Source organism: Mustela erminea, chromosome 10 (assembly GCF_009829155.1).
Source record: "Mustela erminea isolate mMusErm1 chromosome 10, mMusErm1.Pri, whole genome shotgun sequence".
Lineage (NCBI taxonomy): Eukaryota > Metazoa > Chordata > Mammalia > Carnivora > Mustelidae > Mustela > Mustela erminea.
Window position 1 is genome coordinate 69,191,393 of NC_045623.1, and position 14,234 is coordinate 69,205,626.

Genomic DNA, 14,234 nt, shown 5'->3' on the forward strand with positions numbered 1-14,234 from the left:
CGACTGCTTTACTGTCAAAAGTATAGCCTGTGAAATTGTTGGACAAATACATAGCCTACAGACTACTTGTTCAAACCTTAGAGTATTAATAAATAACATAATAAAAATACTAACAATGCATACTCTATTAGAGGAAAAACATTGTGATCTAAAGCTTACCAACACTTATTATGACCATTTGATCATCTGTGGAACACTTCTTTCTTTTATTTAAGGAACTTGAAGGAGAAGGCTTATGAAAGTTCAATTTTGATGATGAATATTCCATCTCATTAAGGAGCATGCAAAATTAACTGTTAGTTTTCTTATCTTCTTTATCTGGGATAAGACTTTTGGCTTTCAATTTTAAATCCATCAGAAGAAAATTCTACATTTGTGAAAAACGTTCCTTTGTTTCCCTCTGATACTTCATTTCTGTAGTTAAAAAAAAGAAGATATGGGGCGACTGGGTGGTTCAGTGGGTTAAAGCCTCTGCCTTCAGCTCAGGTCATGATCCCAGGATCCTGGGATCAGCCTGCTTCCTCCTCTCTCCCTCTGCCTGCCTCTCTGTCTACTTGTGATCGCTACCTGTCAAATCAATCAATCAATCAATCAATCTTTGAAAAAAAGATATTTATGAGAAAACTATAGTTTTTCTAGCTTTTAATAATATATCTGACTTGTTAGGAGACTACCATGAATTTTCCAATAAATGTAGTGATTACTCTTTTTGATATATTTGCATCATTTGAATAGCATTTAATAACTCAAATGTGGTGTTGACTATAGATCACATTCTAGATTAACATTTTATTTCTTTTCAGAGTATTTTTTACTTTAGATACCTCTTTTGTGATTCATCTTTGCCACTTCAATTTAAATTCATCATATATGACTTTTGATTTTTTCATGACATCTTCCATTTTGCCTTAGAAACTTACTATTTTGGGGCACCTGAGTAGCTGAGTCACTTAAGCATATGCCTTTGGCTCAGGTCATGATCTCAGGGTCTGGGGTCTGGTCCCTCATCAGGCTCCTTGCTCAGCAGGGAGCCTACTTCTCTCTCACTACCTCTGCTTGCTGCTCTGCCTACTTGTGATCTCTCTCTCTCATAAATGAATAAATAAAATCTTTTTTTTTTAAAGATTTTGTTTATTTATTTGACAGACAGAGATCATAAGTAGGCAGAGAGGCAGGCAGAGAGAGAGAAGAGGAAGCAGGCTCCCCAAGGAGCGGAGAGCCTGATATGGGGCTCGATCCCAGGACCCTGGGATCATGACCTGAGCCAAAGGTAGAGGCTTTAACCCACTGAGCCACCCAGGTGCCCCTAAATAAAATCTTTTTAAAAAATAAACATTATTTTGTAGATCTGAGTGAAGTTCTTTCAAGGTGTTCTGAAAGATCATAGCTATTGGCAATTTTAATGAAAATAGGAATTTTTTCTTTTCTTGAATAAATTCTAAACTGCTCTTTTTTTTTGCCTTTTTAATAAAATGAATAACTATTCCAAATCTGTTATTTGCTATATCCAACGCTTTTTTGAGTATGCTTATCCTATTATAATCAAACCTACATTTTCTGTAACTTGGTGGCTCTTTTGAACTTTGGTTGATTTTTGTTTCACAGAGGTTAAGAAGAATGAAGGACTTCTGCTTTCCAGTTTGGTCAAATTTTGGTAAATAATATTTCTGAGAACACCTGCCAAGTGTTTCTACCATTTATGAAACTACTTAAAAATCATAATCCTTCATGACATGCTTTAAACAAAACACTGTGGGTGTTTTTCCTTTATTTTTCTGTTTAACATATAAAACATTTTTAAAATGCAATGACTGAAAAAAATCATATGGTTTCTATGTTCTGAAACTCAGATAAATTAACTTTGAGTTAAGAGATGTTAGCAATGTACTAAAAACATAATTTCTGTTTCATTTTTAGTTTGAAATAATTGTTCTCATCATCTTGAAAAGCACTGGTTAAATTTAATACTGAGATGCTTACTAAGTCTTTTTAATTCCCATGTGCTTTCCTCAATGCATATACTAATTATGTGTCATATGACATTGTTAAAATTTATTAAAGTATGTTGAATTAGTATTCTTTTTTAAAATTCTGAAATATCCTTTATTTAATTTATTTATTTTTAATTTAATTTTTTTTCAGTGTTCCAAGATTCATTGTTTATGCACCACACCCAGTGCTCCATACGATATGGCCAACTAATCTTTGACAAAGCAGGAAAAAATATACAGTGGAAAAAAGACAGTCTCTTCAATAAGTGGTGCTGGGGAAATTGGACAGCTATGTATAGAAGAATGAAACTCAACCATTCTCTTACACCACACACAAAAATAAACTTCAAATGGATAAAAGACCTCAACATGAGGCAGGAATCTATCAAAATAGTAGAGGAGAACATAGGCAGTAACCTCTTTGACACAGGCCACAGCAGCTTCTTTCAAAACATGTCTCCAAAGGCAAAGGATACAAAAGCAAAAATGAATTTTGGGGACTTCATCAAGATCAAAATCTTCTACACACCAAAGGAAACAGTCAACAAAACAAAGAGGCAACCCACAGAATGAGAGAAGATAGTCACAAATGAATTAGTATTCTTTTCAATTGTCTTCTTTCTTAAAGTTATTTAAAATTCCTTTGTAATATGTAATCTATACCTCTGTGTTTCTTCAAATTTATAATTCCAACAACATCACTTTTGATGCTTAAGTAGAAGCAAGTTTCTTTTTTCTTGTCTTTTTAAAATAGATATTTCTACATTTTCACTGATACTTAATTTATAAACTGATTTTTAAAATAATTCCAGATAAAAGTTTCTGTTGCCAATTTTATCTTTATTTCATTTTTTTTGTTGGAACTCTTTGTTTTTCTAACATCCACAAAATCATTTTTCTCCCCAGTACTCTAATAAATTAAATTCTTTGAAGTATGGCCTGCTCTGAATTTGAAGATGGTAGCTGCCTAATATAAGTAGTTTTTTTTAGCACAGATATTGTCTCCCTTTTATTTGATATGAAAACCATAATAAAACATAATTATAACATAATAAAGCAGATGTTTTAAATCACTTTGTTATATAATATTAAATCATTAATTATTATAATTAAAATTATTTCATAAAGTTCTAAGCATTAGTCAGAAATGACATTGGGAAAAAAAATCTGCTAAAGAATGTAATAAGAGAAGAAACTGGAGATGTCACAATTCCAGATTTCAAGTTATATTACAAAGCAGTAGTAATTACAACAGTATCGTATTGGCATAAAAATAGATACATAGAGATTGAAAGCATGCTATAGCTGAGGAGTATGTGATCAGCAGCCTTGCTCAAACCCTTACCTCACTGACCTATGCATTTCTCTATGTCTTGAATCTGACTGCAGTGGACCAACAGAAGCAAGAAGAGCATCCTGGGCATATTTACTCACAGACTAGCAAAATAACGGCCACACTTTTGTCTGCTATATTAGACTCTGCTGGTACCCATGAGAGGATCACTGAGGTGGAAAATATCTACTCTGCATTACAGAACTCAGTAGCCTTTGAGGATGTGGCCATGGACTTCCCCCAGGAGGAATGGGCATTGTTGAATTCACAGCAGAGAAAACTGTACAGAGATGTCATGCTGGAGAACTACAGAAACTTGGCATTCTGGAAAAGCAGCTCAGCAAACCCACTCTGATCATCCAGATGGAACAAGAAGAGGAAATGAAAACAGAGACAAGAAATCACCAAGATAGCTCTTCAAATGGGATAGTTCTCCTTAAAACCAAACAAGCACAACATAAACAAGATATTTTGGAGACAGAAGCACTCAGTGGCAAGAGGAAGAAGCAAACTCATGGAGGCAGATCCACTGAACAGAATAAAATTGCCTTGAGCATGAAATCTAGCATCATTCGGAACCAGAGAATTTATCCTGGAGAGAAACTCCATCAATGCCTTCATGAGAGCATTCTTTCTGGGGAAAAATTCAATAACTATAAAAATTATAAAAATGCCTTCATCAGTTCTTTCTTAGCTGTACAAAAGAGACAACATACAAAAGAGAAATCCTATGAATGCACTGACTCTATGAAAGTCTTAAATTCAATCTTCTAACTTAAGCATGAAAAAGCTTGGATTAGAGAGAAATCTTTTCAATGTAGCCAGTGTGGTAAGGTATTACAGAACCATTCATCCATTGTATTGCACATAAGAACCCACAGTGGAAAAAATCCTTTTAAATACAATCAGTGTGGGGAAGTCTACAGTTCATCCTCTTATCTTACATGGCACAAGAGAATTCACACTGGGGGGAAGCCCTTTGAAAAACCTTCAGAGTGTGGTAAAACCTTCAGAGATAGTTCACTTCTAAGACAAGATGAAGGAATTCACTCAAAAGACAAACCCTACAAAATAAAATAAAAATTAAAAAAAAAAAGAGACAAACCCTACAAATGTGATCAGTGCAGCAAACCTTCAGTAGAAGCTCTAGGCTTACCATGCACAAGATAATATATAACAGAGAGAAACCCTATGCCTGCAATGATTGTGGGAAAACCTTCAGTAGTCTTTCATACCTTACACAACATAAGACAACCCACACTGCAGAGAAATGTGTTGAGTATAGCCACTGTGGAAAAGCATTAAGTAGTCCATCATACCTGAAGACACACCTGTGGATACATACTGGAGAGAAACCTTACAAGTGTGATCAGTGTGGGAGAACTTTTAGAATGAGCTATAGTCTTTTTTTTTTTTAAGATTATTTATTTATTTATTTATTTATTTATTTATTTGACAGACAGAGATCACAAGTAGGCAGAGGGGCAGGCACAGAGTGGGTGGGAAGCAGGCTCCTTGCCAAGCAGTGAGCCTGATGCGGGGCTTGATCCCAGGACCCTGAGATCATGACCAGAACCGAAGGTAGAGGCTTAACTCAGCGAGCCACCCAGGCCCCCAAAATGAGCTGTAGTCTTAATGTGCACAAGAAAATGCATGCTGGATGTACGTGCCATGACTATGGGAAAGCCTTCAGGGATCATTCATGCCTTGAAGAACATGTGTGAATTCACACTGGAAAGAAACCTTTCACATTTAGTCAATGTGGGAAAGCCATCAGAGTGAAATCTTTCCTTACTTTGCACAAGAAAATTCACATGAGAATGAAACAATATAAGTGTAAGGAATGTGGGAGAACCTTTGGTGGTCTCCTATCCCATAGATCTCATAGGAGACATATGAAAAAGCACACCAGGGAAAAGAAACGCTTCGGTATACTGAGTGTGAAAAAGCTTTTAGGAGGCATGTATCCCTTACAATACACAGAAGAACTCACACTGGAGAGAAACCCTATGAATATGATCAATGTGGGAAAACCTTCAGTGTAAGATGTAATCTTACTGTGCAAAAGAGAGTTCATATTGGCAAAAAACCCTATTGATGCAATGTCTGTGGACATGTTCTCAGTAAGTTCTCAACACTTTGGCTGCATCAGGAGAGCACTCATGCTGGATAAAACTCCGAGTAATGTCCATGTGCAATAGTTTTTAGTGAACTCTCATTCTTTAAGGCCTACAAGCAAATGTTAACTGAAGAGAAAAACTGAATGTAAAGAATGGGAGAAAGCATCTGAATAGACCTATGTGAGAAATATGTTATGCAATAACTGTGATAAATCCTTTATTCATCCCTTAGATATGTGACCACTTGATGTTGAAAGTAAAAACTTATAACGTATTCAAGACTTGTTACTTGAGAAAAATAAATGCCTAATGTTTTAAGCCAAAAAAAAAAAAAAAAAGACACATAGATCAATGAAATAGAACAGAAAACCCAGAAGTAAACTCACAATTATTTGGCCAATTAATCTTCAACAAAGGATGAATGAATATACAATGAGAAAAAGACAATCTCTTCAACAAATGATGTTGGGAAAACTCGACTGTCACATGAAAAAGAATGAAGCCAGACCACTTTCCCTCATCACACACAAATAAATTCAAAATGGATTAAAGACCTAAATGTGAGACCTGAAACCATAAAAATTCTAGAAGAGAGTACAGCCAGTAATTTCTCTGACATTAGCTATAGCAACATTTTTCTAGGTATGTCTCCTGCAGCAAGAAAAATGAAAGCAAAAATAAGCTATTGGGACTACATCAAAATAAAAAGCTTCTGCACAGAGAGAGAAAAATACTATATGACTTCCCTCATATGTGGAATTTAAGAAACAAAATGGATGAACATTCAGGAGGGGGAAAGAAAAGAGAGGTGGGGTAAAACAAATCATGGGAGACTCTTACCTACAGAAAACAAACTGAGGGTTGATAGAGGGAGGGCAGTGAGGGGTGAGACAGATGAGTGATAGGAATTAAGGAGGACACTTGTTATGCTCAGAGCCGGGTGCTATATTCAAATGATGAACCACTGAACTCTATTCCTGAAGCCAATATTGAACAGTATGTCAACTAACTAGAGTTTAAATTTTAAAATTATAATTATAATAATAAAGCTCTGCACAGCAAAGGAAACAATCAACAAAACTAAAAGCCTACCTACAGAATGAAAGAAGACATCTGATAAAGGGTTATATCCAAAATATATAAAGAACTTATACAACTCAACTCCCAAAAAACAAATAGTCTAATTAAAAAACAGGCAGGGGCATATGGGTGGCTCAGTCCCTTAAGCTTATCTGACCGCAGCTCAGGTCACGATCTTGGGGTCCTGAGATGGACCCCTGCATTGGACTCCCTGCTCAGCAGGGAGTCTGCTTCTCCCTCTTTCTTGGTCCCTCCCTCCCTCCCTCTCTCACTCTTTCTCTCTCTCTTACTCTCCTTCTCAAATAAATAAATAATGGGCAGAAGTCGTGGACAGACATTTCTCCAAAGAAGACATCCAGATGGCAGACAGACACATGAAAATATGTTCAACACCACTGATCATCAGAGAAACACAAATCAAAACCACAATAAGATGTCACCTCACACCTGTCAGAATGACTGAAAGCAAAAATAAGAAACAACAAGTGCTGGCGAGGATATGGAGAGAAAAGAACCCTCTTGCACTCTTGGTGAGAATACAGACTGGTGCAGCCAATGAAGAAAACAGTATGGAAGTTCGTCAAAAAGTTAAAAATAGAACTACCCTGCAATCCAGTAGCCACACTACTGAGAATTTCAACAACATATAAAATTATAAATGTTATAATTTAAACTTTATAATTTAAATTTTAATTTAAATAATTTAAATTTTTAAATTTAAATAATTTAAACTTTATAACTTAAATTTTAATTTAAGTAATTTGAATTTTTAAATTTGAATAATTTAAACTTTATAATTTCAATTTTAATTTAAATAATTTGAACTTTATAATTTAAATTTTAATTTAAATAATTAAAATTTTTAATTTAAATAATTTAAACTTAATAATTTAAATTTTAATTTAAATAATTTGAACTTTATAATTTAAATTTTATATTATAAACATATAAATTTCCCAACATATAAAAATCCTGATTTGGAGGAATACATCCCCCCTATGTTTATTGCAGCATTATTTACAGTATCCAAACTATGAATACTGTAGTGTCTATTGATTGATGAATGGATAAAGAAGAGGTGGAATAAAATTCAGCCATAAAAAGGAATGAAATCTTGCCATCTCCAACAACATGGAGAGAGCTAGAGAGTATAATGCTAAGCAAAATAAGTCAGTCAGAGAAAGACAAATACTGTATCATCTTACTCATATGTGGAATTTAAGAAACAAAACAAATGAGCAAAGGAAAAAAAGAGAGAGAGAGAGACCAACCAAGAAACAGACTCTTAACTATAGAGAATAAACTGATGATTCTCTCAGAGGGAGGAAGGAAGGATGTAGTAAGAAAATTAACCATAAAAACCCCATAAAATGTGGTAAGGAAATTAACCATAAAATTAACCATAAAAGTGGCCTGATGAAAATCTGATCCCATTAGTTTAATTTAGGAAAATAATATTCAAAACCACCTCATCTAGCAAATGCAAATAGTGATAGTATCTACCTTATTAAGGACTATAAGGATTAAGTAAGATAATGTATATAAAGTGCTTAGTATAGCATCTAGTAAACTAAAAGCTTAATAAATGCTAGTTAATCACTCCCCCTACTGTCCATGCTCTCTCTCACCTTCATCACACTTCAGTCCCAATCTCCTTTACCTCTGAAATTTTAACTCCTATGTTCTAGTCTTTGATCATAATATGCTTTTCTCTGATCGTTATTCTAGCTTTTACTACTAATCCTACCATAATCTTAATTCTACCTCCTTGATATTCCTAAACCCTTGACCATCCCATTTCCCCTCAATTTATTATTACTCTCTGGCTTTACTTCTAGCTCTACTTTTTCCCCTATCCATCACAAAATCTCATAGTCCACAAATTAAATAGTACTACATTGGGTTTTGTTAAATCCTAGAGGTCTATTGGTCACAGGATCTAAAGCTAGAAAAACTTTGGGTCCAAATTCTGGCTCTGTTACTTACTAGCTGCGAGAAATGAGCAAGGTGTTTATTCTTTTTTTGGATATATAAAGAATGATAATCATCATAATTAGATGCAGTAATGTATTTAAAGCTTTCACCATATATGCTACTATATATTAGATCTTTAACAGGTCTTGGTTCCTTTCTTCTCTTCTCATTCCCTTCAGTAACTATTCCAAAATTTCATCTTTTTATTCAAGCTCTCACTTAATATTTCTCCCACTAGCTCAGCAGATGACCCAATTCCCTATTTCATAGAGAAATTTGGAGGCATTAGGCCAAGACTCCTTTAATTTCCTCCATCCACTTGTAATTTAATCTGTATTAGTATTTCTTTCCAGTCTTGGTTGAAGACTCTCCCTTCTATCTATGGCTTAATGTTCCATCCAAGCTCAGAAACCACTAATCATCACTTCTCTCTTCCTTCTGTACTATTTCTTCCTCTTCTTTCCCTATCGATCTTTTCCCTTCACATATAAGCATTCAAAGCCTCTTTCTTCCTTAAGACGAATAGACCCTTCATTATTCCTCATGGCCAAACCTCTTGAACAGTTGTTCACTCTCACTGTCTCTGCTTTCTCACTTCCTATTCACTTTCAACTCATTCTTTTACTTCTACCCATACATTCTTCCAAAGCTGCTCTCACTAAGGTCCACATTGATCTCCATATTACCATGGCCAATGGACACTTTTCTACAGTATTGACACAGTTAGTTGATCCCTCCCTCATTCGTGTAATTCTTTTCTTCTTTGCTTCCATGCCATAAGTCTTTTCAGGTTTCCATTTCTTGATTTAGTTTTATCAAACTCATCTTCTAATGCCCATCTCCCAAATGTCATAGTTCCCTCAGATTCTATTTTACATATTTGGTTTTTTTTCCTTCACAGTAGTTGGGTGATCCATCTGAACCTATGACTTTAATTACAACATCTATATGCTGATGACTCATTAAACCTTATTTCTAGTCTTAGGTCTCCACTGTAAGGCCCATAATCTTTTACTCAACTAGATATCCCATCTCTCCTTCCAAATGTCCCATAAATACCTCAAATTCGATATACTGAAAACTAAACTCATATTTGCTTCTACACATATAGGATATATTTTATAAAATTTAAAAAAAAAAACCATCTTCCGCACAATTACCAAGGCCTTTGTCAATCTAGGACCTTTATTTGAATACAAAAAATAATTATTTCTTGATTTTTTCAAGGGTCAATACATAATTAATACTATTCCAGATGCATAATAGGTAATTAGTCCCTTATATACAATAGATGCCTTAGGGCACTAGGGTTAAATAACTCAGTTGAGACAGGGCTCATTTACCTTCTGTATCTACACATCAAGTTAGTAGCTTTTACCTCTTATCTCTGGTACACTCCATGCCTTCCTCCCTCACCTTTGCTGGCTAATGCTCTCATGCTTTTCTGTTTGCCTACTATAATAGCCTACAAAATTGGGTTGGCCCAAATCTAACTCTCTAATTTGATTTCATGACACTTCATTTTAGGCTCACTATGGGACAAACACACAGTGTGTCCTGTACCTCCCTGAATATAATGAATTCTCCTGAACTAAAGTCTCTGTGCTATTATTTTCTCTCTCTGGTATCCCTTCAACCTCTTCATCACATGAGCTTTTTTTTCTTTAATTGCACAAGCAAGTAATAAGTACACATTCTTTAAAAGGATTCACACAATGCAACAGAGTAAAAAAGTTAACGATTCCTTTTTCTTCACCTCTCTCCTCCAAATACCACACATATACACACATACACTTTCTTCTCCACAGATAGCTATCATTAACAGTCTGGTTTGTATCCTTCCAGACTAAATTCTGGAGTTAACTCCTCCTATTTGCTTCTATAAAACTTCAGGTTTACCTTTATCAGGGTGTCATAAAATATTTTAGTTGTTTAACTTTTGGTTTATACCCAACCTGGACAAAAATCCTGAGAGTGGGGCTTTCTTTTTAATATTTATGATCCCGCATTTGTCACAGTGCTTCATACACTTTTGTTGAAGCATAAATTACACTGTCTTTGTTCTCACCATGGCCTAGTGGGGAGACATAAATAATACCCGGGGAAGGAACAGAGTACTTAAAAATCAAAGAGTTACCTGAAGAGTTTAGGAAGTCTTCTAGGTAACAAGACAGGTAACTTTTAAGTAAGTGTGACTATAAGTACATGAAAGGAAACAGAAATATGTTCCACAATAGAGTGGCACCACAATTAAATATTAATGTGTGCTAAAAATTTTAAAAAGAACTGGTGGTTGGCAGAGTCAGGGGCTGGGGAGTGAAATGTGCAAATAGGTAAAAAAGAGTAAGAGGTACAGGCTCCCAGTTATGGAATGAGTAAGTCATGGGATGAAACATACAGCAAAGGGAATATACTCAATAGTATTGTAATAGCATTGTATGGTGACAAATGGTAGCTACACTTGTGAACAAAGTATAATGTACAGAGTTGTAGAATCACTGTGTTGTACACCTGAAACTAATGTAACATAGTATGCCAACTACAATAAAAAATAAAAATAAAAAGAGGTACTTAACTATTATTATTAAACATTATTATATTAACATATACAAAGATTTTTTAGGCTTTTTAAAATCAGGATAGGAACTTAATATAACCTACTTATAATCTCTAATTATCATCTCTTTTGCAGAGGAACAAACTAAGACTTAATGTATCAGACATCATCAGGGCCTGCCCATATGTGGCAATTTCCATTAGTGTTAGACTAATGGTTTCCTATTTCAATCATCTTTCTGCCTGAAAGTTTTCTCAATCAACAGAAGCATGCTACTTGAGGGAAGTACCAGTGAGTTAAGACTCCCAAGAGTAACCCTTAACCACTGAGGGAGGGGAATTGGTAGGTAAAGATCCCAGTTTTCTTATCCCTCAGTGAAATAATTCTGAGTTTTATTCTATATAGCCTCTAAAGGATCACCAGTAGAATTAAGTACCAGTTTCCCTCAGTGGTAACCTGCTCATTAACACACTTTATTGGCTTTCCTTTCTTCCTTGCTTCATTTTCTCACTATTCTTCCCAAATTTCTTTGTATTCCTATCCTTGCCTCAGAGTTTTAGCTGTGGGGAAACCCAATTTAAGGTAAAGCTGCCTGAAGCCCAGCACCTGGGTGGTTCAGTTGGTCAAGCAACTACCTTTGGCTCAGGTCATGGTCCTGGAGTCCCAGGACTGAGTCCCACATCCAGCTCCCTGCTCAGCAGGGAGTCTACTTCTCCCTGACAGTTTCCCCTCTCATGCTCTCTCTCTCTCTCTCTCTCAAATGAATGAATAAAATCTTAAAAAAAAAAAAAGAAGCTGCTTAAAGTCATACATTGCTAATAAATAATGAGCTTAGGTCCATCTGAATGAACATAACCCATATTTTATTATATTTATACCAACTTCTAAGGTGTTTTAAATTTTCTCTTTCCTATTCACTAATCACACTAAGAAGGCTCACAACTAAGTTTATATGTGGCATAAACTCAGAGACTAGTGGGAATATAGAGGTTCAAGAGTAAAATACTAACTTAGAATATACGTGAATAAAATGAATTGTATTTAGAAAAACATGTTCTAGCTTTATTTGTTCATAAGGTTCAGCAAATCCTAATCCTGGAATAAGTCAGCCATAGATACTACTGTGTACAATGAAAGTGCTTACACTTTGTTACCATTAAGGCCCTTGCAAAAGTAAGCGCACCTACAAAGGAGAGACTCTTCGATTTTACCTGAATTTGCACGTGATAGGAAGTTGGTTTCTTTCTGGAAAGTGTTCAGATGTAAGGAAGGGTAAACGGGATTATCTCTTTATTCCAAAGACTATTCTGGAAGGGCCAGAACATTTTTAGATTTAGCACTTTCCTCATCCTTTTAAGAAAATTCTGACCTTACCCTTACACACAGGACAAGAGGCTCCTCATAGCAAGCCAGAAGAGTTAAGGAAAGCCCAGAGTCTTCCAGGGACTCTAGGTCAGAAAACGGTCATCAACTACAAAATTTCAAAGCCCAGTGAGTACCAAAAAGGAAGCGAGAGAAAATGAGGGTGCCCCTTCTCAGACCTGCATTGGCGACTCGACTGAAGCCCATGTCCACAGGAGTGAGAAGAGCGGGGTCAGTTTTTCAGAAGTTTTGAAGCTTGCTAGGGGGGAAAGAATGAAGAAAGAAACGAGATTCGGCTGGAGCAAGCAAGGACCTGCATAACCACCGTGAACCACTGCTCCTGCGGCCGCAGCTCTACAGACATCTGGGAGGTGAGATTTCCTCTAGCATTTCCGGGATTGGGCAGTGCCTCGCCAGGAAGCTGGAGCGTCGCCGCCGGAAGCAGGACCCCCACAGGATCAGGGCTAGACAACGGTAAAGTCAGGGCCCGGGCTTCCAAAGTTGTAACCTTACGCCGATAGTTGTGCAAGTTGGCACCAGCTTCTGGGTTGATATAATCAGAGGGAAGAGGACCAAGCCTTCCAGTGTGCACAGTATATTCTAGTCATTTGTTATCAGCATTTAATTCAGCAGCGTGCAGTAGATTTATTTATGCATCAAAGTCTTAAGAGAAATTAAACGTTAAAAATCTGATTTGTGTTTTTACCAACTTTGATATATTGATTTCAGCAATTTTTTCAACCGACACTGGCACTGAGCATTTATGTGTCAAATCCTGTGGCAATGAAACATTTTTTTGCTCCCAGGGAGCATCCAAAATAGGTAAAAACACCCAATTGGAGTATATCAATACTTCATATCTGTTAAATCCAATTTATTAAACATCTATTCTGAGTTAAGCTGCTAGGTATTGGTCATGCAAGCTGAATCAATCTTTGGTCTAGAAATCTGAGCTCACATTCTTGGTGGAAGGAAGAGAGAGCACAAAACAATTATTTTTAAAAATGTAAGATGAACACTGGTAAATGCTACTACAAAAGATTCAGGACAAGTGTGTACACAGGAGACAGAGATCTGAGTTATACATCTAGAGAGAATTGAAAAGTCTTGGTAGAGGAGCAACATGTGTAGTAAGCCCTGGAAGAAGAAAGGTTACAAGTGGAGTTCTGGCTGAAGGTTTGTACTTTCCAACAGAGCTAACTTGAGGTTTTTGCTCCATTTTTCTCTAATTTTCTCTTGCTTTCCAATCCACTTTGCCTTCCACCCACCCACAGCCCAGTTCTCTTTTCTTGAAAGTAGCTTGGCCAGGGTATATCACTTACAAATGATAATTACCTCTTATTAAGAGGCTTATTTCTGCATAAACAGTACTTGTAAAGAAAGAATTTTCATTTTTTTAGATTTTGTTTTAGCCAAGTCAACAAAGCACAGTTCCTGTGGCCCATCTGCTAGAACACAAAAATAGCCTCAGTATGCAGAAACAGATGTTTAAAATGGTATTCATTAAAATGAGATTCCACCTGTAATAGAAAACAGAAAGTGGATGCAAAAGGAATGTTGTAAGCTGGCAGTGCTTGCTTTCTGCCTTCCATTCGCTTCAAAATGTATATTTGTGGGTAAAATCTTGCTAATAGAAATACACTTCTGGCTTTAATTTCTAGTGATATGGGTTATTAGTAATACTGAAACACAATCATCCTAGACTCATATGGAGGGTAGCAGTCATAAAAAGGAAAAAACAGCCCTCCAGGGCACATGTCTTCTTACTAGTGAACAAATTATTTTCGGCAGAAAATTAATGACTACCCTATCTGAGC

At 35.9% G+C, this 14,234-nt stretch overlaps 1 protein-coding gene across 1 annotated transcript in view; it reads right to left on the reverse strand.

The window, feature by feature from the left end:
• The window catches only part of C10H1orf185 (chromosome 10 C1orf185 homolog), a 68,478-nt gene extending 55,693 nt beyond the window's left edge, over window positions 1-12,785 (reverse strand). The window contains exon 1 of the mRNA XM_032303035.1: window positions 12,597-12,785. Coding sequence (XP_032158926.1) covers window positions 12,597-12,624 — 28 coding nt within the window. The 5' untranslated portion in view covers window positions 12,625-12,785. The remainder of the gene's footprint in view (window positions 1-12,596) is intronic.
• Between the last annotated feature and the right edge of the window lie 1,449 nt (window positions 12,786-14,234).